Source organism: Phoca vitulina, unplaced genomic scaffold (genome assembly GCF_004348235.1).
Source record: "Phoca vitulina isolate PV1807 unplaced genomic scaffold, GSC_HSeal_1.0 scaffold17, whole genome shotgun sequence".
NCBI classification, from domain to species: Eukaryota; Metazoa; Chordata; class Mammalia; order Carnivora; family Phocidae; genus Phoca; species Phoca vitulina.
Genome location: NW_022589720.1, coordinates 32,645,066 through 32,672,981, shown reverse-complemented (window position 1 = coordinate 32,672,981; position 27,916 = coordinate 32,645,066). Strand labels below are relative to the sequence as shown.

At 38.1% G+C, this 27,916-nt stretch overlaps 1 protein-coding gene across 1 annotated transcript in view; it reads left to right on the top strand.

Annotated features, from left to right (window-relative positions):
- OXCT1 (3-oxoacid CoA-transferase 1) overlaps positions 1-27,916 on the top strand; it is a 122,318-nt gene that overhangs the window by 39,710 nt on the left and 54,692 nt on the right. The window contains exons 8-11 of the mRNA XM_032415250.1: positions 18,267-18,374; positions 19,625-19,739; positions 22,160-22,254; positions 23,908-23,956. Of these exons, the coding sequence (XP_032271141.1) occupies positions 18,267-18,374; positions 19,625-19,739; positions 22,160-22,254; positions 23,908-23,956 (367 nt within the window). The remainder of the gene's footprint in view (positions 1-18,266; positions 18,375-19,624; positions 19,740-22,159; positions 22,255-23,907; positions 23,957-27,916) is intronic.

The following is a 27,916-nucleotide window of genomic DNA, read 5'->3' as shown; positions in this document are numbered from 1 at the left end:
CATTTTACATGTAGATTGATGAGAACTAGGTTTTATAAAAGGACGTAGGAAAATAGAATGGAAAACATTTCTTCATGAAATTCATTCCTAGGAAGTAGAAGGGGCGGTAGAATGGTCTAAGTAGAATAAATACAGCTAAGGTATGCCCTACACAGAGTGCAGTAGACTCTGTGTCGTTGAAATATTTTCAGCACTGACAATAGCAGGTGAAGGAGTTATAGCCTTGTAATAATAAAAATAACAACAACAGAGGCAACAAGTACTATTTATACCGTGCACTTAAGTGCAAAGTACTTTACGTCATCCATTATAATTATCCATTGAGTTAGGTTTTATTATCCTTATTTTACAGAGGAAAGAAATGAGGATAGGGAAAAATTTTATGATAGCAAAGCTAGTAAAGGGGGAGAGTTAAGATCCAAACACATTTCTTTCTGCCTCCAAAGCTTACATGCTTAAGCAAAAGTAAAGGATACAAGGTGTATTTTAAGGTGCATTTTGTTTTATACTTTGCAATATTAACATTTTATTGTAATTTACTACCTCCTTACTGGCAGGGTCATAGATCTTTAGCAAATTGAATTTTTCAGTTGACTAAGTATAGCTGCAGGACAAAGTGAGTGCTTCCATAAACACAAAATTAGAAATCATTCAGTGTATTAACCTCTTAAAACTTATAAAATAAGATAGTCCCCTAACAGCTATAAAATGAGAGCCTTCACATTTGGGAAGCTAGAATGGTTTTCCTCCAATTAAAAATGAGGTGGATATGTTATACAATGGTTTGATTCTAAGAAATTTTAGGATTCTATGTAATAAATATTGGCAATGATTATCTACTTAAAAAATAGAGAGATCCCCTGCCCCATCCATAGTTTCACTTTGCACAGTTTCAGTTCCCAGTGGTCCATTGCGGTCCAGAAGCAGATGACCCACCTTCTGATGGTCAGTAGTAGCCTAACGATACTGATCAAAATGCTTACATCATTCACCTCACTTCATGTTATCATGTAGGCATTTTATCATCTCACATCCTCACAAGAAGAAGGGTGACTATGGTACAGTAAGATATTTTGAGAGAGAGAGAGAGGCCACATTCACATAACCTTTATTACAGTATATTATTATAGTTCTATTTGATTATTAGTTGTTATTAATCTCTTACTATGCCTAATTTATAAATTAAACTTTATCATAGGTAAGCATGTATAGAAACAAAATATGTATAGGGTTTGGTACTGTCCTCAATTTCATGCGTCCACCGGGGGTCTTGGAAAATATCCCTCCTGGATAAGAGGGCACTTCTGTAGGCACTTCCAGTTTCTGGTCTGGCATCTAAAGAGCCTGGAAGTCACCAAGCCTGTCCTCACAATAAAAAACTGAACAAACTGAAAATCAACAGTGTTTCTTAGATTCATCAGGGAATTGAGGTTGCAAGGAAAACCATTGCCTCCAGAATTGGGACAAACAGGCTGATACAGAGAATCAGAGCATACTGGAGGAGAAATTGCTGTGGGAACCGACACTCGGGTAGGAAACCCTAAACTAACTGATGAATTGCTGGAGGCTAAATGTGGACAAGCTTGAGAGTTAAAAACTTTGAGGTGGCCCCATTTTGGGTGGGTGGGGGCATACTTTCTTGGGTTTTACCTCCAGGATCTCTAGCAGATTCTCACAATAAAGGTTGGAGAAAAATCTCCTTGTGCTTCTGGCAGGAGGAGGGGGAAGTGGCCATTTTGAAATATACCCAGAGCATCTCATTATCTTCTTAACAAGGCCTGCCTTCAAGAGAAACTTTTTCATCAGAGCCTAACTGACGTGGGGAAAAGGAAATATCCAACTCCAGCTCTCTCTAGCCTTCCAGGTGTGGGAAGGGGAATGCCCAGCCCTGCCTGCCTCTCATCTTCCTAAAGGAGGGAGAAACCACAAAACTGAGAAGCACTAGTGAAGGTCACACCAGTGGGGGGCAAAGTCTCCCTAGAAGACAGACCTAATCACAAAACTGTGGATGCTTCCCTGTCCTCCCCACCTTCACAATGGCCACCACACAGTAGAGCTCCTATATCATGATAGGGAAATACAACTAAAAGATTTTCCTATCTCAGACCTTATTTAAGAAGAAGTCTCTAGGGAAATCCAAACGAGGAGACAAAAAACAAGGACATCACAGAAAAATTGGGCCTCTGACACCGATAGCTACAGCAAACAGTAGTCACAACCTAAACTCCAGCTAGCTAAGCATAAAACCTCACTTTCAGGGCCTATTTACCTCAGTTTCTTTTACCCAGTACATCATGTCTGGCTTTCAACAAACATTTTAAGGCATATTAAAGGCAAACAATACCATTTGAAGAGAAAAACCCACTTTTAATATAAAGACACAGATAGATTAAAAGTAAAGGGGTAGAGAAAGAAAGACAACGCTAACACTAATCACAATAACCCTGGAGTAGCTGTATCACCATCAGACAAGCAGACTTCAGAGCAAGGAAGAGTATCAGGAATCGGGATATTCCATGATGATAAAGGGACCAATTCTTTATGAAGACACAATAATCCTGAATGAGTGTGCAGTGGCATTTGGTTCTTGTTCCTGATTTTTTCCCCCCATACTCACAGTACTAGCCTCGTCTTGATTTTTAGTCACCAGCACTAGCTGCCCCATGCCATCTTTTAGCTGTTTGGACCCCAGCTCTGTGAAGCCCCTTTCCCAAGTACCAGTTCCAGTCACTTCCTTTTGCTCCCTCTTGGACTTACTAAATTGGTGTCACCTCAGTGCTTTCCTGCCTTTTCAGTTCTCCAATTTCTTATTTAAATTCTCTTTTGTAAAATAACTGATAAAAATGAACTCAAAGTGGAGCACAGACCTAAATATAAAATGCAAAACTATAAAACTCCTTGAATATAACTAAGAGAATATCTAGGTAACCTTGGGTTTGGCAATGCCTTTTTAGATACACATCAAAAGCACAATCCACGACAGAAGATCTGTATAACAGTATATATATACAAAGACCTATACATACGGCAGATAAGCCAACATCATATGTCTTTAGAGAATTTCAAATTCAAATAATGAGATAGAACTATACACTCATTAGAGTGGCTAAAATCCAAAACACTGACAACACCAAAATCTAGAGAGAATGGAAATATGGGAATGTTCCTTCACTGCTGGTAAGAATGCAAAACGGTAAAACTGCTTTCAAAGACAACTTGGCAGTTTCTAACAAAACTGAACATGCTCTTACCATATAATCCACCAACTGAGCTGCTTGGTACTAACCGACTCTGCTGCTTGTAACCCTTCCTGAAAGATTAATAAATTGCCTATTTTTATTTGTTTCCCTATAGAATGTGTAGTGGGCTTGTTCATGCTCTCAGTCTGAGCCATTGTTGAATTTGATACTTGGTTTCTTGTATTTGTCCCAAATATCCAAGTACCACTTTCCTGGTATTGTGTGCAGACTTTCACAAAGAAATAAAAGTTTTATTCTTTAAAAGGTCCTACGTGACCACGTAGAGATAAAAACAACACTTCACTTAAATGTGGGAAGTGGACAGTTGGCTAGAAGTGCATTCTAGGCTTACCAAAACAACAAAAATCAGAGGTGTTTGGGAATATAGTAAAAAACATGACTGTTAAGTTCACAGATGATAGGGCTCTGCTCTGTATGACACAGTGATTATCTTAGTCTCACAATCTAGTTGATGAGACAGGGCTCACCTAGAAATTAGAAGTTGTATGTGGAGCAATGGGTGCTAAATTTAATGGTAAAGGTGGTAATTGCTGTGGGATCCTGCCTGCTGTTGTGGGCTATGGGTTTGTGCGTCCAACCCCACAGGACCCCTTTCTATTTCTTGGCCTTGTTTCTGCATATATTTATAGTGGTGTATTGTAAAGGAGGGCTAGAACTCTAGGCATTTGACACTCTCCTTCTTGGCTCACGGGTCTAAGGATATTTGGCTGTGGATGGGCCAAAATGGGATGTAGAGACATTTCCTACATGGAATCAAGGGCTTTGAAGGAACGATGGAATTGGATATCTCTTGGCTTGATTTCTTTAATTCCTGTTCATATATATTATGAAATTATGACCATATGACCATAACATATGTTAAATATATATATTTAACGACATAAAACATTGAGAATGTTTTTGCAGGTCATTAAATATTCCCCCCAAAAAGGCTATTTCAATAGTTATCCTCAAATTTATATTAACAAATCTCTGTTGTTGGACTTGTATGTTGTTTTCCATCTTTCCCTATTACTGACAGTGCTTTAGTGAGTGTTCTTGTTTCTGTGCACATCTGATTATTTTCTTTGACAAAATTTCTTTTTTTTTTTAAAGATTTTATTTATTTATTTGACAGAGAGAGCGAGAGAGGGAACACAAGCAAGGGGGAGTGGGAGAGGGAGAAGCAGGCCTCCCGCTGAGCAGGGAGCCCGATGCGGGGCTCCATCCCAGGACCCTGGGATCATGACGTGAGCCGAAGGCAGACGCTTAACGACTGAGCCACCCAGGCGCCCCTGACAAAATTTCTAGAAGTGAATTTTTTTGTGTGCGTGCATAAACATTTTACAAACTTTAGATAAATATTGCTAAATTATTCTCTAGGAAGGTAATTTCAATTATCCCATAGTGGTATATAAAAGTATCACTTTTGAACCATTCTTGACAACATGGATATTATACTTAAAATTGTTTTGATGATTTGCTATGTAAAAAATGCTGCCCTATGGTTTTAATTTATAGATCTTTTTTTTTTTAAAGATTTTATTTATTTATTTGAGAGAGAGAGAATGAGAGACAGAGAGCACGAGAGGGAAGAGGGCAGAGGGAGAAGCAGACTCCCCGCTGAGCAGGGAGCCCGATGTGGGACTCGATCCCGGGACTCCAGGATCATGACCTGAGCCGAAGGCAGTCGCTTAACCAACTGAGCCACCCAGGCGCCCTAATTTATAGATCTTTGATGACAAGGGAAATTGAATATTTATTGGCTATTTATTTTTCTTTTGTGATTTTATGTGTTGTTGGTATGACTGTTGTTCTTTTTAAAGGGAATGTCTCTAGTATTTCATTCCCAGGTTCTAGAATCTCCCACTCAGATGAAGAATTGTATGAGTGAGGAAGAGGAAGTGCAGGATTGTAGTTGATGTGTGATCTGAAGCTAGGCTCTGTGGTTTGAACCCAGCTTCCTGGGGTTATCTTCCTAGCTGCTCCACCCTGGGAAAGAACTTAGATTGGCTCTAGCTAGTAAACTAGAAAAGGAAGAGCATCTTTTTTTTTTTTTTTTAAGTCATTTTATTTATTTTTTCATCATGATACATGTACTACTTCATCCCCATCACCTATTTCCCCCATCCCCCAACCCACATCCCCTCTGGTAACCAGCAGTGTGTTCTCTGTAGTTAAAAGTGTTTCTTGGTTTGTCTCTCTATTTCTCTCTCTTTTTTCCCCTTTTTTCATTTATTTTGTTTCTTTTTATTTAAATATATATAATGTATTATTTGTTTCAGGGGTATAGATCTGTGATTCATCAGTCTTACACAATTCACAGCACTCACCATAGCACATACCCTCCCCAATGTCTATCACCCAGCCACCCCATCCCTCCCACCCCCCTCCACTCCAGCAACCCTCAGTTTGTTTCCTGAGATTAAGAGTCTCTTATGGTTTGTCTCCTTCTCTGGTTTCGTCTAGTTTCATTTTTCCCAAAAGGAACAGCATCTTGAACCCATAGCAGTAACTTAGTTATGGAAGTAAAGATGGATAAGGCTCTCAGAGAGACGTAACCGTGACTGGCAGCTATACCCACAGAACGAACCCATTCCTAAAATAAGGTGTGAGTCAAGTACTTTGTTGATTCACTGTTTTGAGACAGCTCTCTAAAACTTATGGTCATGATTTCCCACAAAATCATCTCACTGCAAATGACATAGATTCTGTTGAGAAAGGGAAGGCAAGAAAAGGCCAGAGGGAATTTCTAACATAATATAATGATTTTGGAATCTTTACCTATGATATTCTCTCCAAAAGGTTATTGAGTAGTAAGGCACAGTATGACTGATATAAATCGAGGGGATACTCTCTCACAAAACTGTCTTATTGCAAAAAAGGACAAAGACTCCTTTTACTCATTTTACTTTCTCCTTTAGTTTACCTAACAACTTTTGACCTACTTATTGATTTATTCCATGTTGGTGTTAAGAATTTAGCTTGTGATTTTAAAGTCACTCCTATTAAAATAATAGTGGCTTTCCTCACTCCTTCCAGAGACCTTGTCAAAAAATGTTATTTTTTCCACTTCAAATATAGATCTCGTCTACAAATACTGAAGTGATAATTAGGGCTTATGCAAGATTGTTTCATTTTAAAAATTGGCTGCTTTTTTTTTTTTTTTAAGGAGTTACTCTCCCAAATCTTTCTTGTTCAAGAGTATAGCTTAAAAAAGAAGGCATTTTAAAGTCATGGCTTACATAAATGATTTAAGTAAGAAATGTGTGAGAGGAAAAGTGATAAGCATTACTCATTGACCCCTTTTGTGTTACTGGTTATATTTCTTATAAACACATTTCAGCATGTATCATTATTGTAGTTTTAGCACATAGCATATGGCAGCTTTCTAAAATTAGAATATATTCAGATTTCCCAGTGTCCTTTTACTAGGCCCCTAGAAAATCCAGGTGCACAACCAAAAATTAATAAAAGTGAGAGGATGTAATTGCCAAGTTGTTAAAAATTTCTTTTCTGGAGAGAAGCCTCAATAGTCAAAAGAAACTGCTCTAGCAGCATATTACTTAAGGTGAACTCTCTTGTGAGTTTTTTTGAAGTATGAAGGAAATCACATTTCTTTTTTGTTCAGGATAGCTGTTGCCATTTCTGATAGCTTTTCCAAAATTAGGTTCCTCATTTCATAAAATGAAATTTTCAGACTTCTTTCTGCTGCTCCCATTCCTGCATGCCCTAAATCTCTTCACATTCCCCCAGATCACATTCTTTCCTGAGTCCAGGACTTTGCTCTCGCCATTTCTTCTGCCTGAAATGCCCTCCCCACCCTTCTTTTTGTGGTTCATTTCTGCATTCTGAGTGGAGCTTTCCCTCTATGATAGCATTTATCACCGCTTGTACTGTGATTTGCTGTTTACCTATCTCCTTCATTCGACCAGGAGCACCTTGTGGGACCTTGTCCTACTCATCTTTGTATCCCCAGCATCTGACCTGATGCCTGGCACATAATAGATGCTCATTAAATGATGTTTGAGTCACTGAGCCAGCAATTTTAAAATATAAGCAATACTTTGCAGGCTTAGAAATGTTCTGCTCGTTCCACTTGATTGGCATCATTATCCTGCTGTGGTCTAAGGAAGCAAAAATGCCTTATCCTCAGTGGTTCTTCCTGACAGCTTTATATTTGAGGCCTTTGTCAGGCCCTAACTGAGAGACTTGATAATCTGCTACCAGGTGTTCTGTAATTCCTTTCCTTATTACTGTGACTAGCTTCCTCTGACTTCCCTGGGGTCATTTTATCTCAAGATGTGCCTTTTAATGCTGGCTGGAATAGATAGTGTGCCTCATTCAATAGGCTTTTATTACGCAGTTAAAGTAGAACAAACCATATGGTAGTTAACTAGATATGTAGCGGGTAATCAACTGGTGGCAAATAAACTGGCCTTGTAAATGCAACTGACTGTTTACTCAGGTGAGAGTTGGCCTAGCAGACATGTAAGTCCAGAGGAGTATGGAAGGTAACTAAGTGGCATCGAATTAAAATCATGTGTTGCGTTTAACAAAGTACACCCAGTAAGAGGGGAATGATTTAGTGTTCAACAACCTAGAGTAATTAAAAAGATACATTAATTTGCATACTTTAAGGTCTTTTTATAGCACATCCGAGAACTAATGTAGACTTACAGCATGTAAGGACTGGCAAGAATATTAGGCATCATTTAAAACTCAACTTCCACATTTTAGAGATGAAATGACTTTAAGTGGTTCACATAAGAACACAGTGCTAGATGACATTAGGGTTAAAACCAGAATCTACATCTTCTGACCCCAGACCCAGTACTCTATATCATACTCTGTCGTCTCCTTATTTTTTAAGTATAGGAGAGGTGGATAAAATACGTGGCATTAGAATCATATGGACAAAAGTATTGGCATCAACAAATTACTGTTTACCATCAACCATAGCTGCTTGTCTTTAATGGAGGGAAATTCTGTCTAAAAGATCAGGGTGCTTCTTTTAATTATTATTCTTAACTTTTCAAATGTGGTGTTGAGTTTCAGGGATGAGCTGTATATGCCAAAAAGACATTTTAGATTTGGGAGTTCATCAGCTTCATTCACCGTAGGTTTTTCAGTCATTGCTGTGAACGATGACCTCAGAGGCAGGACTGGCTCTGCTTTCCTAGTGATAACTAGAGGCTGAAATTCTTTGTGGGAAAAAAAGGGAACCAAGTGATGCCAGCCATAAAACCGATTGTGTGTACCTGCTGTTTGTAGGGAGGGAATGGGCATTTCCTTGTTCTTACTGCTAACATCACAGCTGAGAAGGTGATGAGTATGTGAATTTCTTTAGGACTTAAAGATCTAGTTTTGGGAATTGTACACTGAGGGGTGGGAAAGGTATGTTGTCTTGAAGTTTATTTTTACATATTATGTCTACCTTTTTTTTTTAAAGATTTTATTTATTAGACAGAGAGAGAGGGCGAGAGCGAGGGAGACAACAAGCGAGGGGAGCAACAGAGGGAGAGAGAGAGAAGCAGACTCTCCGCCGAGCAAGGAGCCTGATGTGGGGCTTGATCCCAGGACTCTGGGATCATGACCTGAGCTGAAGGCAGACACTTAACCAACTGAGCCACCCAGGCGCCCCTAATACTAAATCAGGGAAAAAGAAACATGGCATTTTAATGTTCTTCATGAAATAAGATAGGATGAAATGAAATGAATAGGATGCCTTTGCTTACTCCTTTATAGAATGAAAACATATAGAGAACATTGAAAAGGTGAAATAAAAAAAGAAAGCTCTTGTTCTTTCCCACATGGTGAAGGATTTTAAATTTAGGAATTATCGAGTCTCACAAGGTGAATACTAGTTCCAATCTCTGTTAGATTAAGCAACCGTGAACCGTGTTCCGGAAATGCTAGAGTTTAACCCAATTCTACTTTGCAGTTTATGTGTTAAATACTGGGTTTTTAGCTCCAAGGATGATTAACAACCCCAAATGGAAGGAAACAGTCTTAAAAGAGTAACCTTTCAAAGTTTCAGTTGGCATCACTAATAGGCAGTTTTTTGGTGACTGTAAAAGCTGAACACAGACTTTCTCTTCCTGTTTCTCTATAACTCTCTTCATTGAAAAATGTTCCCAGTTTAATTCTTTTAATTATATCATGTCTCCCTGTTTTCCTTGGGGTATGTGATAATGGTGTAATTTTTTCCCTTAGTATTGTAGATAAGACTGGTGCTTTGAATGAACGTGTTAGAAGTGTTTTAATTCCTTTGGGTAGATGTACTCCTTTTAATTACTTCTCTGGATTTGCTACAGCCCTAATAAAATTTCCTATTAGACGAAGATATGACAAAATTTGGATATTTATAATACTGCCTAAATGTTATTAAATCACATATTTAGCGAAGATTGGCATTTTTGGTCAAATTAAAAAAAAATGCTAGCAAAAAAACCATCATGGACTAGACTGTTTGGATATAAGAGTACACAGAAATGAAAATAATACTTATAAACTGCTTTTAAATTTGTTTTTATTATTTTTTTTAAAGATTTATTTATTTTGGAGAGAGAGAGCACGAGCAGGAGGGGCAGACGGAGAGGGAGAGAGAATCTCAAGCAAACTCTGCACTGAGCATGGGGCCCAACATGGGGCCTGATCCCACAGCCCTGAGTTCATGACCTGGGCCCAAACCAAGAGTCAGACACTTAACTGACTGCACCACGCAGGCGCCCTGCTTTACAGTTTGTTTTTAAAATACAGTCTCTTCAGGGGTGCCTGGGTGGCTCAGTTGGTTGGGCCACTGCCTTTGGCTCAGGTCATGATCCTGGAGTCCCAGGATCGAGTCCCGTATCAGGCTCCCTGCTTGGTGGGGAGTCTGCTTCTCCCTCTGACCCTACCCCTCTCATGTTCTCTCTCTCTCTCATTCTCTGTCTCTCAAATAAAAAAAAAAAAAAAAAAAAAAATACAGTCCATTACAAAAACTATTGGGGTAGTCCATGAAGTAAGTAATATTCCTACTTTTTTTTTTATCAATATGGCCTATTAATTTTGTGGCTAATCATAGTTTTAGTAAATTAAGCTATTTTTAGGTAAAGCTTTTCTTTTAATGAGTTCAAACTGCTTCATCTGTTTTCCTTCTCATCCCATGTTTCAGATGAGACATTGTAGAGAGGAAGGATTGTTTTTATTTTGTAATGAGGGACATGAGGTTTAAGGTGTTTATCCTGAACTCTGAGGCTGGACAGCAGATGGAGAAAGGAAAATTTTTCTGGCATTTTTTTGGGTGTTTCTGTCACATGTAGTCTTTGTGCTGGTGCTTAGGTAAACCCTTTTATATTTCCACTTCAAAAAAATTATTAGGCCAGGTATTATTTTACAATATTTGTTCCCTGCTGAATTTCATTCAGTTAATATTGGCCCATTTTATTTTCCTAACCAGTAGAGACCTGATGGTAGTATTTTTTTTTTTTTTAAGATTTTATTTATTTGTCAGAGAGAGAGAGCATAAGCTGGGGGAGCACCAGAGGGAGAGAGAGAAGCAGGCTCTCCACTGAGCAGGGAGCCTGATGTGGGGCTCGATCCCAGGACCCTGGGGTCATGACCTGAGCCGAAGGCAGACACTTAACCGACTGAGACACCCAGGGGTCCCCAGATGGTAGTATTTCTATCTTAATAGTGTCAGCTCTTTTTTTCTGGCCTTGTATCATTCTCCAATTTAATAAATGCACTGTTTAATTTTTACCCATTTTGTTCCAGAGATGATCTAAAGTAGCTTACAAGACACAGAATATATACAAAACAACATCATTTAAAAGTAGGGCTATATGAAGAAAGAAAAGCAATAGTAGGGCTTTAAAATGGAGCTGGAATTAGACTGAAAAATCATACTGTCATGGCAAACATGAGTGAGTACAAGATGTCAAGTAAAAATGAAAGTACTCACATAGTTGATAGTACATATCATATAAAGGAAACTAATGATCAGATCAAGTGAAGTACAATTCTGCTATTAAAACTAGACAGAATTTTATCTTGGCACCCTGTTATAATTGCATGAAAGAACTCATTTGATTGTAAGAAGGAGAAACTGACTCTCTATAACAATGGTATAAAGATACTGGTTTTCTCCAGGGGCAGACTCTTCTTGGAACATTAAAAGGATGTTTGGACTCCTCGAATATTGTTTTTGTCACTTGAACTTTTGCTAAATACTTGGGAGGTCATGAGCCTGAGATTGTCTTCTCTGACAGAGATGGAAATATATCTGTTCATAATTGCCCATTGCACGCAGACCCTTTCCTCTGAACCACAGTGGACTCAGAATGTGTTCCCTGTCTTCATTTAAGGCCTTGATAAAGATGTTGAACAGGATAGGACCAAAGACCTTACCCCACTCGAGTGGGCTTCTCTTCTAATCTGGGGTCCAGCTGAGGCTGGAGAGTAGGGGGGGTGTTTATGGACCAAAGTTCTGAAATCTCATGAAGGATTTTATAGATCAGGAAACTCCTTTGTGTGTAGCTTTCATCGGATTTGTAAAGAACTACACATTTCCCCCCAAAAGGTTAAAAAGCACAGCATTGGAGACTTCTAAGGATTGTCAAGCCATCAAGTACTTCTGTGATTCTTCAAGTACTTATCTACCTGTCTGCTACCTATCATAGCAGACTCCCTGTCTGTTTTCTTCATTGCTATATCTAGTAGGTGCTTAATTTGTATTTGTTGATTTTAAGTGAATGTATCCAAGGCACATTTCCCTGCTAAGTCTGTACAGCTCTTTCATGAGGAACTTGGTCAGGTTCTTTGTGAAATCACACACTGCTTTTCTCTGGGCCTGCCAGTGTGCTAGCCTGATCTGCAGATTAGTGCAGTCCATGCTGCATGGTGTGGTCTGGGGGAAACTTGTACTGGTGCCTCACAATATTCTTTTCTCTGTTTCATGACCTTACAAACTATCTGTTTAATAATCCATTTTAGAATAATGTTGTGATCTGAGCCCCTATTTTGAAAAGGAGTCTATTTCCCTCTCTCCATCTGCTGACATCGCTACCATTTTTCACTTGATTATAATTCTGTGACCATATTATCAGGCTCTTTAGGAATCCTCGGATATCAGGAGCGCCTGGGTGGCTCAGTCGGTTAAGCGTCTGCCTTAGGCTCAGGTCATGATCCCAGGGTCCTGGGATCTAGCCCCACATCGGGTTCCCTGCTCAACAGAGAGCTTGCTTCTCCCTCTGCCGCTCCCCCTGCTTGTGCTCTCTATCTCTCCGTCAAATAAATAAATAAAATCTTTAAGAAGGAAAAAAAAAAGAATCCTGGTATATCATTTTGTCTATGGCCTAGTATTAGAGAATCCATCTCTTCTTGGAATTCAGTTTCTCCTTAACCATATTAGTACTGCCCTTTCCTTCTTGCTGATGGGGAAGTCAGGAGCAAGATGGAGTCGAACTGCTGTACTTGTTTCTATCATCTGTGTCAAGCAGTGCTGATTACCATTTCCGAATTCTCCGTCAGCAACAGCAAAATCACCCCAGAAACCACTCTTTCATCATCTGTAGCATTTTGTATATGACTCCTCTCATTCCAATTTTGTGCCTTTTGACACACCTCTGAAGGTTTCATGTGACTCTCATTTTGTCCTAGATCATACTTGTCTGTCTTTTGTGTGAGCCCTTGTGAGATACGCAGAACCACATAGTTACCCATGTTATCACCTCTTACACTTTTCTTTATGTGCTCTTCTGTTCATTGTCAAGGTGGTCCGTTCTCCTATTGTCAGAATGGGGGTTTTGAAAGTCTCTTAAGTTTGTCATTTAGAGTTTCTGACCACTTGATCCTGCTTCTTTTTTTCTCAACTTTTTGAAATCTGCTCTTCTTCAAAGACCAGGATACATTTCTTTGTATGTCCAGGATTCAGTTCCTGGTCTAGTACAAATTCCAATTTTACATTGTCACTTTCTCTCAGGGTTTCCATTATTTCTACTTTACCAAGTTTATCCTTATTGGTTAGAGGTCCAGAATCATGATTTCTCTCACGTTTTCCTTCTGAAATATAGAACTTGTCAGAAGGCAATATAGAATTTATCAGAGGAATATGATGAACAGAAGATATTCAGATAATTAGTGCCTCTCATGATATGACTATCTTATTTCTCAGAAATGTTGACATTCTATTAAAAGTATGTCCTCTACATCTTTAGTTTGGTGAGCACTCATTATATGGCCATTAGTGTGATGTTCTTCCTCCTTTTGAACTCACATTAGATATACTTCACCACATTTCATCACTAGGTCTGTGGCTTCCTGGGCACATGCATATTTTTCTTGAGATAGCATGTTCTTCTGTCAGCTTGTTTTCACTGAACATTGTAGAATATCTCAGGTTTCAGTAATGACTGTGCAATCATATTTACCCCTGTTGTTAAGGTTCCAAATTCTTTAATAGCCACTCATCTTTTCAGTCTTTGCACTTTTGTGTATAGACATCTAAGACCATATATAATTTGTTCCAGGCCCTTTTAGCTTCCATGCCATTGTATCTTTTATTTTTGTACTAATCATATCATCCCTAGCATGAAGCTTAATACAATATGCACCTTCTTGCTCCTTTGGAAATTTTTTCCCCCCTTTTTTGGATTCTCAGGAAGGATACCCTGCATGCTGACCTCCCTTTTGCGCCACATTTTCTCTTCATCTTACCATCTTACCATCCAGAGCACCTCTGCATCTAATTTGTAATGTTTTCTGTTATTGCTCATGCTTCCCTCTTCCATTTTTCTGGTCTTCCACAGCTTTTCCTAATTTGGGGTCAGTGTTTTTCATGATTCCAGACATTACTGCTTGTTGTTGTTGGTTTTTTTATTTTTTGGCAAAAGAATTACATTCATCCTAACCTGTTTTGAACGTTAAAATGACTCAGGAAAGAACCCTGCCGTGTGATTCCTCCCCTTGCTCCCAAAACAGGCCTCACCTTGTGTCACAGTGAGGTTGGCAGGGTTGGGCCCATTTTTTGTGGCGATCGCGGATTCAGGTTGTCACTAAAACAAAATTAAAAAAATGAGAAAGTTATTGCCTTGCAGCTCCTCTGTTCCCTTACCTGAGATATAAATACTGTTTGCCAAGTAAAAACAAAAGCATTGTCGCCCAAGGATTAATTCTTATCCTTCTCTGAGCTTTAAAATAAAACTTTTCGGAATGATAAACTAAGAAGGGTACAGGGCAGAGAAAGCCTTTTTAAAACAAAGTTCAAATCAATAATAATTAACATTTCCTAGCCTCTATTTTCCTGCTAATGACTGAAGACAAGTACTAATTAGAGATGCCTCAAGTGTCTGGGTTTCTAGATGAACCAGATGGTGCTGCGTAGCAACTGTGCCTGGTGCCCCGGGAAGACTCTGGGTTGTTCTTAGCTACCTGTCCTCCATCTTGCTCTTGTCTGAGGACATTTAAATCTGCTCACTGCTTTGCACTGAGACTGTTTCTTTCTAAAGAAACAGTTACTTTGTAACAGCAAGGCCGCTGTTAGAGGCCTTAGGGGGGGAGATACAGATTGCAGTGATGGGGAATCCCTTGCCTCCCTCTAACTCATTCTCAGATGAATGCAGGTATGCATCTCTACCCACTGTTTCCCACTTCTGATTCCAGGAGGCACATTTCTGCCATGGTTAGTGAGTGCTCTTGTGAGCTTTTATTTTTACTTTTTTCTTAACAAGCTCATTTTACTCCTCTTTTTCTTTTCAGATTTCCTTTAGCTCTTATGTTATCGCCTGATCTCACTAGACTGTTCCTGCCCACCCCCCCACCCCCCCACGTTGCTTCCTCCTTACTGTTCTTTCTCCAAATCACACAAGACCAGCAGAGAAGGCTTCAGTCCCTTCAGTAGCTTGCATTAAGATAGTTCTGCCTCTCCGGTTTTTTTAAACCCTTTTCACAGATTGTCTGAAAACATATGTTTTCTTCTTTCAGTTTGTACTTCAAATATTTTCTTCCTTTGCTATTAACTCTGCTAACCGACTCTGAGAAAGCTTTGATTTTTGTATAGAAGTTTTCAATACTGTTGAGTGTTGATGTTTGGACAAATGCTGCACATGCGTTTTCTACAATAGGAAAATCACTTCTATCAGGATGACAAAGCACAGAACTGATTACATTTAACCAGATTCTTGCTTTCCATCAGAGTTCTTTTGTCAGGACACATTCTGTCACCCTATTTGTTGTGAAATCATGATGTCATTGCCCTCGATAAAGAAACTTTGTCTTCATTTGGTGTTTTGGGGCAAAACTTTATTTTTTTGGAATCAGAAGACAATAGTGATTGGTTACCATCAGCATTTCTGGTTTAAGTGAGAAGTATTACTATTTTTTTTTCTTTTCCATTACGTTTCTTGTCCTTGCTGAAGGGCAAAGGCAAGGAGACTGATTAGGAAGCTGCTATAGTAATTCAGGCAAGAGATATGAGGGCCTGGACTTTTGGTACAGCATCAGGAGAATAATTCGTATTATCTTTAAAAAGCGTAGGCAAAAGAGTTTCCTTAATTCATTTCATAATGTCGTAAGCGCTGTTAGAGTTTACAAACCACAGTTTTTCTTTGAGTTCCTGTTTGCTTTTTAACATGTCCTTTGGTACATGTCTAACTAATTAAGGAATTTATGACATCCTCCACTTAATGTATTCCCCAGTTTGGGAACCTCCTTACTTCGCGTCTGCTGCATCTTAAAAAAAAAAAAATTCTGTAGGTTTTTCACCCCTTGATTATAGAAATGAAATGAAAGAAAAATAACTTGTACTGTTACCCAGAGGCAATAATTATTAGCATTTCCTTGTATTTGCTTTCAGGTTTTTTGTAGGTGTAGAGATAATTGTGCCAAAGAACATATCTGTAAATATTTATTTGTACAAAAATCTTTCATTTTTATGAAACATTAAATTATGTGTCATAAGTATGGAAACTAAAGTATTGATCCATCATGTGGATGTACCATATATATTTTACCATTAGCCTATTGTGGACGACTTAGGTTGTTTCCAACTCATTATTATTTTACCAAATGCTGTGGCCAATATTTTCATGAATAATAAGTCTTCATATAAATCCTCAGGATAATGGGTTAATGGATAAACAAGTTTTTGAAGTCCAGAGCCTCTTTGAAGGCTTGAATTAAATATGTATAAAAATATGAATGAACTCTGATGGCTAAAATTCCAACTATTTGAAGAAGTAGTGATAATGCCTAGCTGCTCCGCATTTCCTATATCCACCTCCTCTTTCCCTGGTCACCACCCTGAGTTGGAAATACCAGAGCATAGAGAGGCCTTAGGGGGGAGATACAGATTGCAGTGATGGGGAATCCCTTGCCTCCCTCTAACTCATTCTCAGATGAATGCAGGTATGCATCTCTACCCACTATTTCAGCTTGGATCCCCCCATGTTTACTGACTCTTACTTGGAATTTTTGTTTGATTTTGGTTAAGATCCTTCTAATTATTGGGGTGCCTGGGTGGCTCAGTCGTTAAGCGTCTGCCTTCGGCTCAGGTCCTGGGATCGAGCCCCACATCGGGCTCCCTGCTCGGCGGGAAGCCTGCTTCTCCCTCTCCCACTCCCCCTGCTTGTGTTTCCTCTCTCACTGTGTCTCTCTCTGTCAAATAAATAAAATCTTTAAAAAAAAAAAAAGAACCCTCTAATTATTATTGAAGATAGCTTTTATCTACCACATTCTTTTTTTTTTTTTTTTTTTTTTTCAGCTATGTGGGAGCAGTGCAAAATAACTAAAATGACTCTTGTTAACCCCTGGTATTCTTTCATTGGAGGAGGAGTATGGTATGGGCATACAGGGTAAAATAGCATAAAAAGTGCAACTTGACCTCGAAACTTCTGGAGAGTTCAGTTATTAGTTTAGTAGGCATGTGCAACTCACCTTGCACAAGTTAGTTCATTTAAGCAAATAGTTCTTTGCTTTGGGTATGGTATATATTGAACTGAGCACCCAGCAGTCTTCAAGATAATAGTTTTTCTTGGTACCAGAAAGATAATTCTTTGACCCCAACAGCATTAACCTTAGTTTTTCTTGATCATTGTTATTCTGAGGTTCTTTTTATATTGATATAAAAATGCTATGTTGTCTTTTTTTAATGAATTACAAAATAGCAGACTAACTTGGAGCATTTCATACTGCTGTAAAATGCCCTTTTGCTCTGTGAATGACTTTAATTCTAATTACATTGAGTATTCTAGTTATTAGTTGATATTGCCTTTTTGAATTTCCATATTGAAATTAAGATCTGTCTTTAAGTAAAATTATTTCAGCAACTGCAGTTCTGTCACAATCCTAGGAAGCTAATAACAGAAATAATTAATAACTGTTACAAATAGCATTTGTATCTATATTTAAAAAGCTCTTCAATTGACCAAGCAAGATGTTGTTACAGATTTTTGTCTTTGATATGATAAATCTCCCATTCATTTTGAAAATCAGGGCTTAAGGGATGTGCTTTCAAATTTTGAGCTGCAATTTGTGAAAGTTCAAGCAGCTGTACTGAGAAACCATTTGACAGATTTGTAACTGAGACTCTTTTAGGCAAAGACTAAGTTTTGGAGCTTTATATTCTGTATTTTATGAAGAAATTTGAATTTCTTCTTTTTTTGTGGGTCCAGAAGTATATGTGTGTGTGTGTAATATATTCTGTCTCTCTGATATATATACGTGTATGTGTGTGGGTATATGTATTATTTTTTTTAAGAGCCATTTATTTGAGAGAGGGAGGGGGAGAGAGAAGAGAGAGGATCCCAGACTCCCTGCTGAATGTGGAGCCAGACTCTGGGCTCGATCTCACAACCTGGAGATCACAACCTGAGCCGAAATAAAGAGTTGGATGCTAAACCAACTGAGCCACCCAGGCACCCTTATATGTATTTTTTTACATTGTATATATAATCTAAATTGGAGGTAACAATGCATATACTTTACTTTTTTAAAAATAAAAAATGTTCAGTTTAAGCTCTATTTAAATTTTTTTTTCTTTTTGCCTAGGTTGAAGAAATTGTGGATATTGGATCATTTGCCCCAGAAGATATCCATATTCCTAAGATTTATGTACATCGCCTTATAAAGGGAGAAAAATACGAGAAAAGAATTGAGGTAATTGACTTAGCTTCTTTGTTAGTATTTATAAACCTGATTATCAGAGATATGTGCCCCTGGGGCTATTCCAGATGATAAGGAATTAGAGCTGAATGGAAAGTCTTGCTTTGGATCTTAGTAGGAGCTTCTCATGTGTCCATCCTAAGGGGACATGATCGTCTGTGTTATTGTCTAGTCCAACAGTGACTTGTGTTTACCAAGTGTATATCACCAAGTTATGTGATTCTCTGGGCTGTGTCTTCAGGCTTCTGTAACTATCCTAATTTATAATGCATAGTTTTGACTGGCTGTCCTAGGGTAGAGAAGGTTTTAGCCCTGTTGGACTTAGTGTTTGATTATTCAGAAGTGTCTTTCTTGAAGTTTCTTTGCACTTTATAAAGTCCAGAATGTCATTCCCATTAGCACCAGGCTCTGGGCAGCTAGTAGATATGAGATCATGGCAAGGAGTAGGTACCAGGAGCAGTGGAAGTATTCTAAGGCTACTGAGAGCATAAAGAATGTTCAGCTGGGCCAGAATTGATATCAAGATTCATAGCTGTGTAGGGAGCAGCAACAGAATAGACATCCAGTAGGAGATACTGGGCAATCAGAGATACCATCAGCCGTGTGTCAAACAGAGAGATTTTGCAATCTAATACTAATGTTAGGGGGCTAGGGAGAAAGGATGTGGGACATTTGCAAATAGAAACCAGAGTCTATGTCAAGGAGATTTAGTAATGGAAATAGTTTCCTGGCTGGTTTCTGGATATTTTTATGATTCCCATGATGCACTTGTAGCAAAACCAGTCCAGACTCTGCAGGTGGAAATATGCAATTCGCAGTAGCAACACCTGGTAAAAGCATTCTGACAGCCCTGCAAAAACAGAGTCCCAAGGTCTGTTCCTTTTCTTGGTTCTGGTTCAGTCCTTGAGCACCTGAGAATTCAATTGCAGAAGTCTTAATAAGAGTAATAGTAGTAGCAGTCAGTGTGACAGTAACAGAGGGATTATTTGCTTCAAAAAACAGAACAAGTATATCTTCTTCTTCAAACAAATCTGACCTCTTTCACTTTCTAAAAAATTATTTCTGTCATCAAATACCACCGATGTTATTCTTTAAAAAAGAACTCTCTGTTGTATTATAGATTTGCCTCATAGTAGTAATGGGAGAGACTTAACATTTTTTTCTGGTGAAATTTTATATTTCAGCAGTAATAAAATTCAAGGTATACTTCAACCACGAATAATTTATTTCTGTTTATTTTAAAGCGTTTATCGGTCCGAAAAGAGGAAGATGTAAAAACCAAATCCAGTAAACCTGGAGATAATGTAAGGGAACGTATCATCAAGCGGGCAGCTCTTGAATTTGAGGATGGCATGTATGGTATCCTTTATCTTTCTGGGGCTGGGCAGAGAGATAGTCCTCCCTTTTTCTATATTCATCAGGCTACTAGGCCTCCTGCATAGTGATTCTTTTCCAGTTCACTTTAACTTTTAAAGCAATGGATCAATTTTTTAAAAATGTGGCATATAACCTAAAGATATCGAGGTATATGAAATTGGAATTATAATCTGTTTGCCTTCTTGAAACAAAATGGCAACCAAAATTTGCTTAGCTATTTTCTGTTATACAATGGATTTCTAATATACAGTTTGGCATTTTGCTAAAGGTTATTGGGAAAAGAGATTACCCAAGATGAGGGTTTCAAATCTCAGAAGTACTAGTTATAACAGTGCTATTTACTTTCTCTATGTTCTGACATTTGCATACTCATTGAAACATAAGATCCAACTTCTTAACAACCCCTCTTGCCTTTGACAAGGATCCCATGAGTGTACCCTTTTATGTCTAATGCTTTGTAAGGGTATTCAATGAATGATTCAGATTTTCTTTAGATACTTTGTCAAAAAAAGAAAAGGTAGATTGAGATAATTTAGTACCATTACTATTCAGTTTTCGAATGTGTTTAACAGTGAGTCTCTTTGCCATTTTGCTGATTTTCAGTACATCAAACATTGAACTATACAATAACAAATACTGCATATAAATACAAATAGTGTTTGATAAAGTAAATATTTGTTGAGCGGTAAATACAGTAAAGCCATACTTAAAGTTCCTAAAGGAGGATCTAGAAACATGACAAGGGTCTACGTTCTGCGAGCTTCCCCTGTCCATAAATATCATCTTTCAGACTGATACTGACTGGGGAAACTCTCTTTTTCTACTTTATTTTTACCTCCACCACCTCGTTTTTCTTTGTTTTCCAATTTATACGTTGTGTTATGGAGAGAATTCACATGGTGGAGGGGAATGTAATGGTACCTCCTCTTCAGCTCCTATATCAGCAAGATAGAGCATCAACCAGTTAACCTAGCAGGTGAAAGCTAGGTCCTGGGTTTTCTTCTGACCTCCAGTCAATTGTTTTCCCACTGACATTTAAACACTGACTATATGATACCACTAATTTTAGTTAATAATGGCTTCTAGGTGTTCTTTATTCGCTGTTATTGTATTGCATATGAAAAATATTTGCAAGTTAGTTCATATAAATGGTCTCTCCATACTACCCACTTTTTTTCAACCCAGAGTACACAGACTTCTTTATCCCTGGCATTTGACCCACTAAAAAGCATTAAAGAACTGAAAAAATTATAGAATATGGTGAAAGAATTCAGGTATGAAGCTTGTCATTGGGGTTCCCTTTATCTGAAAATACTTGCTCATAATGAAATTAATATCTCAATGTGATCTGTACATCACTGTGAGAAATGAAGTACCAACTACACTACACTAGATTGTGATTTGGTAAGAAACGAACCAAGTAGCTATTGTCAGAGCTTCTTAGTTACTGTGTCTACAAGCAGTGTTTTGGTTCATTGAATCGTCTTGCCAGCCTTCATAGTCTGTAATAGTGCATCACATACAAACCTTATTTTTTCTGGCTCTGATTCATAAAGATCTCACTGTTCCTGGAATCTCATCAGAGTGCCATCATTTCTCTAATTCTGGCCAGTCCTGCAGCGTGTGGTCGTAGTGGACAGTATGGACAGCAGTTCCAGGTGGTGTGGGTATCTCTGATTTGATCAGCCTGTTTGTGTTGGGAGACAAGATTAAATCTACACCATTACAGACAAATCAGGACCCAATTTTGATCATTTGAGGAAGAAGAGTCAAACTCTCAGCTCTTCAATGCTTTAGCTTAGCTACTTTTTATATAGTCTCAATTATATTCACTGAAACTTAGTCACCTCCTCCTTCTTCTTTGTATCTTGAAGAATTCAGTTACCAATGAATGTTATCCCAGTGACCCAAAGGAATCATTATGGTTTTAGACAGACATTTTGGTATTGTCAGAAAACTTTCTTTTTAATTTAAAAATGATACCTCTTTTTGAGAATATTAAGTCATTGTTATTTTTTGGAGTTTTGAATAGTGAAAATTACTTTTAAACAAAGGTCAAGACATGTTTAATAATATGTCAGTCACAATAAGTCGTAATATACCAGTTCAAATTTGCTAAGCACATTAATGAAAATAAAATATGTCTTACAATAAAAATGACCTCTGAAGCCACCCCTTTGATATCTTTACAGGAAAGCATATTAATGTTATTGAAATTAGAGATTTTCTTTTTTAAAGAGATTACAAAATAGTGCCTGGAGAGTGAGGAGAGAATGTATTCAGTGATTACATTCAGAGCAAGTGCCCTTAAAGTTCAGAAGTTCAGATTTATATATGTGGCAGATTTATGGCATAATCTTTTTACCTTTTATATAGTGGACCTTAACATCTTTTTTCCCCAGCTAATTTGGGCATAGGAATCCCACTTCTGGCCAGCAACTTTATCAGCCCAAATATCACAGTTCATCTGCAAAGTGAAAATGGAATCCTGGGTTTGGTAAGACAGAGATTAATGTTTTATTTATCCAGTCTCGGTGGAAAACGAGATAGTCCATCTAGTGAAATCTTCTATGAGTTGTTAAAGTTCCCAGCCTTATTTTTAAGGTAGTTTCCTGACTATCTGAGCTTTCTGTTTGTCCTGTGTCAGTTTGTCAGTGTCTCCCTCCCCTCGTGTACCTGCCTCAGAGAGACCTCACAGTGTCCTATTCAGATAACTTCTTTAATTTTTGTGTGGTTGGACAAGATAATGAAGGTCATAAAAAATTCTGTATTTAAATAATGATCAATAAGACTCTGAATGAGAAACTGAAAAGTAAGGTTTTTACTTGAGGAACAGGGACATTTTTTGATTAATTCAAAAAAATTCTTCTTACCTAATTCTCATTTTGAGACCATGTTGTTCAAAAGGGAAGAATTTTTCTCTTCCTCACGATTAACCTTCCAGATGAGCTCAACATTCTCACAGAATTTGGATATACTTTTAATTCAATACTATAATAATAAATACTTTTGTTTTCTGGATGACATTTTTAATGTAATATTAACTATGGCAGAGATTATTTATAGTTTGGCCAATTTATAAGATTTCTAACCTCCTGTTGTTCTCAGTAGATCTTAACTGTTAATGCAATAAAAATTGTATATATGGAAAGTGTATATCTCGTCTTTAAGACATAAATAGTGATCATGAGCATATAGTTGATACTGATTGAGGCAGTAATCATGACCATCTTCAGAAGCACAAAACTGATAGGAGTCTGGATAAAAGATTCATATTGCAGTCAAAGACTCACATATCTTAAAAATGTGATTATTTATAGAGTGACCAATTCCCTCATTTAGGAGACAAGGGAAATGAATTGATGTATATTATCCATGGTCAGTGTTTAAAGGGAAAATTTACATAGTCCTAAAACGTTAGTTCCCACTTCAGTTTATTTAAACAATACGTTATTTGGTCCCTCTTTTTGAAAGCATGTTAGAATTTCCCAGCTCAGATTTCCTCACTCTTGATTCTGTCTTATTGCCTCCCCGACTCCTTTTTCCATTTCTTCCTGTTTTGTTTACTATATGTTATGTTATGAAACTACTCACCCCATTCAAGTAATGTAGAGATGCCTTATAAAAATACATACAAAATTAAAAAGCAAAACTGGGAGTAACCAGGCAAAGGGAAAATAAGGGCATCAAAACTTAGGTGTTGTGAGAGATAAGGATAGGACTCCAAATTCGAGCCTTTAGATGCTGCATACCAAAAAGATGAAACTTTGCCTCTGCATCCTTCTAGTCAAATAAGGCAGCTGTTTTGTTTGTAGTCACTGATACCACCAGGAAGATTTATGAGTAACATTGACTGCATAGTACGTACTAAATAATTAACTTTTTGTTTCATTTGACCTATATTTCTAATAGTGTAACATTTCTTTCAAACTTTGGTAATTTTTAGGAAATACTTTTTATCACAGTTATTAGTATAGGAAAGGCTAATCAATATGAGCAACAGCCATGAAAATACTGGAATTATTTTTAAAAGGTTCATCTCAAGTCTTTTGATAGTAATTTCCTAGGGTTCTTAGAGAAGTTGTTGTTGTTATGATTTTAATATGTTATTCAGTGAGAAACTTACTAATTCCCGTGTGTGCTTTGACAGGGTCCATATCCACTACAAAATGAAGTTGATGCAGATCTAATCAATGCAGGTAAACTCCCTCATTACATGTTTTTCCAGTGTTTTCCTTTGCTGTTAATTTAGTTCTTTGCCAAATAAGAGAAAGGAGTTGGGCTTGATTTCTTTGTCTTTTCCTGGAGAGTGCTCCAATTGTGTTTTTCACTGAGGAGGGGGGAGAGAAGACTTCCCAGTCTCTTCTTTGCCTGGCTTGCTCTTCAGAGATCATCTCTTACTTAGGGAAGACTCAGATAATGGAGAAATTGCAGGTGGGGCTACATATAATGGCAAGAGCTTTGGTGGGTCAATCAGTCAGGGTCCAGGCTATACATAGAGAGCACTCCCCAAATGGGGTAATGAGAATTAAAGGAAAGGACAATTTACAAGGGTATGACTGAGATTGAGGGAAACCAGGAAAGGATGGTGAAGCACCACAGGGAGTTATTGTCACGCTGAGGCCTTAAGGGACAGCAGTGGGAGAGGGCCACCTAATAGGATCTATGGCCTTTGGTAGAGGAATGCAGCCATCTTACAGAAACCTGGACGAGGGGTGGGGGTCTTCTCTACTGGATCTTCTTCTTGTGCCTTCCACTGGCCAATCCCAGGTTGAAATATGTCTGCCTTCTTGTGATGAGAAGGATGACAAGTGGATCCGTAGAGGCAAAAAGAAAAGATCTGGCACACAGGGGTTTTTGTTCTGAGCAATACTTACTGTCCCCTAGTCATCATTGGAGTAGAAGAGCATATCCTTCAGAGGTTCAAGGTTATTTAGAGTTGTACTCTGCCACTAAGTACAACCCAGTGATGTGAGTAATAGAGATTTTTGAACTGTCACTCTAGCCTGTCTTCTTTATTCCCACATTTATATGCTTTGCCTTTTATTATTAAGCCTTTTATTTGACTGTGACATACAGTTGCATGTAGTAGTAGCCTAGAGGAGAAAAAACCAGGCCAGACCCTTTGGCCATTGTGACTGCCCATGCTTTTTTGGGGCTGAAGGTTATCCTTACATTGAGGCTGCTCATAAGAAGCTAATTTTTATACTTTAGCATGATTTTCTTTACCCTCTTTTATTCTTGAATTCACTCTACCCCCACAAAAGTATTATTCGTACTTCACATTCAAAAATAGTACATGAAAATCTCAGAAGAGCAGCAATATTAGCTGAACATAAAGGCCAGCTGCCAAGTAGAATTGATGTTTGAAACTTAGAATTTTTGGAAGTAAAACTGCTTCTGGTTGAATAGTTGAATTAGCTAACACGACTCAACCCTGAAAGGCCCACTGTGATAAAGCAATGACATTTAACTAAGGCTGTAATTTAATTGTACTGTACCCTTTAGCAATAGCTCATTGATCTGTGAAAATATTTGCTGCTTGGTTTAATTAATTTATGATGTTAGTGAGTTATTTGCAAAATGAATAACTCCATTTTCCAAATTTTAGGCCTGAGTTCATAGAACCCACTTTCCTTGGAAAAGTAGTTAATCTTTTCAGTGATTATTGGACAGTAGGCATTTCTGATTCCATGAGCTTAAAAGTAGCTCAATTGTAATGAAGCCACTAGTTTTATATTTTAACTCCTGAAATACCATACATAGTCTTAGACTGCTTTGTAAAACAATAATTCATTGCTTTTGGGAAACCAAGCTGCAAATCACCTTATTAATATTTTAACTCTTTCATCCAAGTTCTGCTTAGGATTTATGTTACTTTTGATTTTGGAGCTGTCTAAATTAGGGAGGAAATACTTCAAGCTAAAGAGCCCAGAATATATATTGGTGGTCTCCTCAACTCCCCAAATTTGGAAGTTACCTGGAAGATCAGCCCCTTGCTTGTATTAATTTGAAAGGATTTTTTTAATTAAAGAATTTATTTATTTATTTATTTATTTATTTATTTATTTATTTATTTATCAGAGAGAGTGAGTGAGTGAGAGAGAGTGCACAAGCAGGGGGAGTGGCAGGCAGAGGGAGAAGCAGTCTCCCCCCCCTGAGCAAGGAGCCTGATGCAGGACTTGATCCCAGGACCCTGAGATCGTGACCTGAGCTGAAGGCAGACGCTTAACCGACTGAGCCACCCAGGTGTCCCTGAAAGGATTTTTATAGAAATCCCTTGAAATAAATACAAAGAGCTCTATTTCTGGGTATAATCAGTATATTAAAATTTTAAAATATCGCAACTATTTCTAGGGATCCCTTCTAAATAATCTCAAGGTTATGAAAAAATGAATTACCACCTTACAGCACTATTTGGTTTGCAGCATACTTTTTCATACTTATATACCATTTGAGCCTCACGTGAAAACTTATTGTACAGATTGGGAAACTGAGGCCCAGAATAGTGATGTGATGTCCCCAGGATCCCATTGCTAGGAACTGGACTCACACATAGTCTCCTGGCCTTTTTTTCCACACGTGGCACTGCACCCACTGCTAACCTGTTTTACAGAGGGGCAGAAGGCTGTGCTTACAGCAACATTTCAGAGCTCCTGTTAAGAGTTGCAGTATTCTGATGCAATTGTGAAATTTCCAATGAGTCTCACATTTCAGCTTTCATATTAATGTACATTTTGCATTCTTCTCTATTTCTTTTAGGATTTATTTATTTATTTATTTGAGACACAGAGATAGAGAGAGAGAGAGAGATCATGAGCAGGGGGAGAGGCAGAAGGAGAGGGAGAAGCAGGCTCCCCGCTGAGCCAGGAGCCCTACATGGGGCTCGATCTCAGGACCCTGGGATCATGACCTGAGCCGAAGGCAGACACTTAACCATCTGTCTTCTCTACTTCTTAATTGTGTTTTCTTTTAATATACAGTGTTTTAAATGACTTACCTTTGATTAAAACTGCTTTAGAAAGAACCACCATGTTAACCTCATGTCTTATAAATATCCCTGGCCCCTGCCATGTGCCTCTAGGGCACTGGTTCTCAGTAAGCAAGTGGGGATATTTGACAATGTCTGGAGACGTTTTTGATTGCCAGTGTTATCGTCAGGTAGTAGGTAGAGGTCAGGGATGCTGTTAGTTATTCTACAATAACTGAAACAGGCCCCCTTCAAAGAGTTATCCAGCTCCAAATGTCAATAATGCCTTCTCTGGAGGCCCTTGTGCCACAGATGAAGAATCACAGGCCTGCGGACTAAGGTACAAATAGTATAGCATTCAAGATCTATCTGATAGTTGCACCTGCCCTTTCCAGCTTCATCTTCCACTACACCCTTCAAGGACTCCCCTGTCTACCCATCCTGCACTACTGGATCTGTTCTGATCGTGACTCATGCCTTGCTTCCTCCATGCCTTTGCTCTTCCTGTGCCTATCAGAGTTTTGGTTCTGTCCCCTTCTTTTTGCATCCCCATCTCCTTATCAGTAATTTACTGTTGAAATGTGTTCTTCAAGCTCCAGTTCATTTGATCTTCTGTGGTTCAAAATGCCCCTCCTTTGAACCTATAACACATCTAGTGTCTCTCATTTTGCCTTGTAATTAACTATTCATGTGTATTTATCTCTCTAGCTGAATAGTATATTCCTTTTGCTTAGGGCAGTGGTTCTCGAAGTGTGGTACAGCATCAGCATCACCATCACCAGGGACTAATTAGAAATAGAGATTCTCAGGCCCCATCACAAGCCTACTGAATTACAAACTCTGGGAATTTAGCTCAGAGATCTACCCTCCATGTAATTCTGATGGGTGTTAAAGTTGGAGAACCATTAGTTTAGGGCATCTGTGTTTGGTTTGTAACACTATTTAAGGCACAAAGCAGCCATTTACTTGATATTGAGTAAACGACATGTTAAATCATGAGCCAAAGGCCTCAGTAACTATGAAATTGAAGAACTGTGTTTGCCCAAATATCATGAAAGGATCTAGACACATGCAGAGAAGAACTGGAGGAAACAGAAATTAATCAGGAATAGTCAAATAAGAAAGTTCTTTTTCATTAAGATATTGATTGTATGTTGATTACAGTTATTTCTTGACCAAATTTGGACAT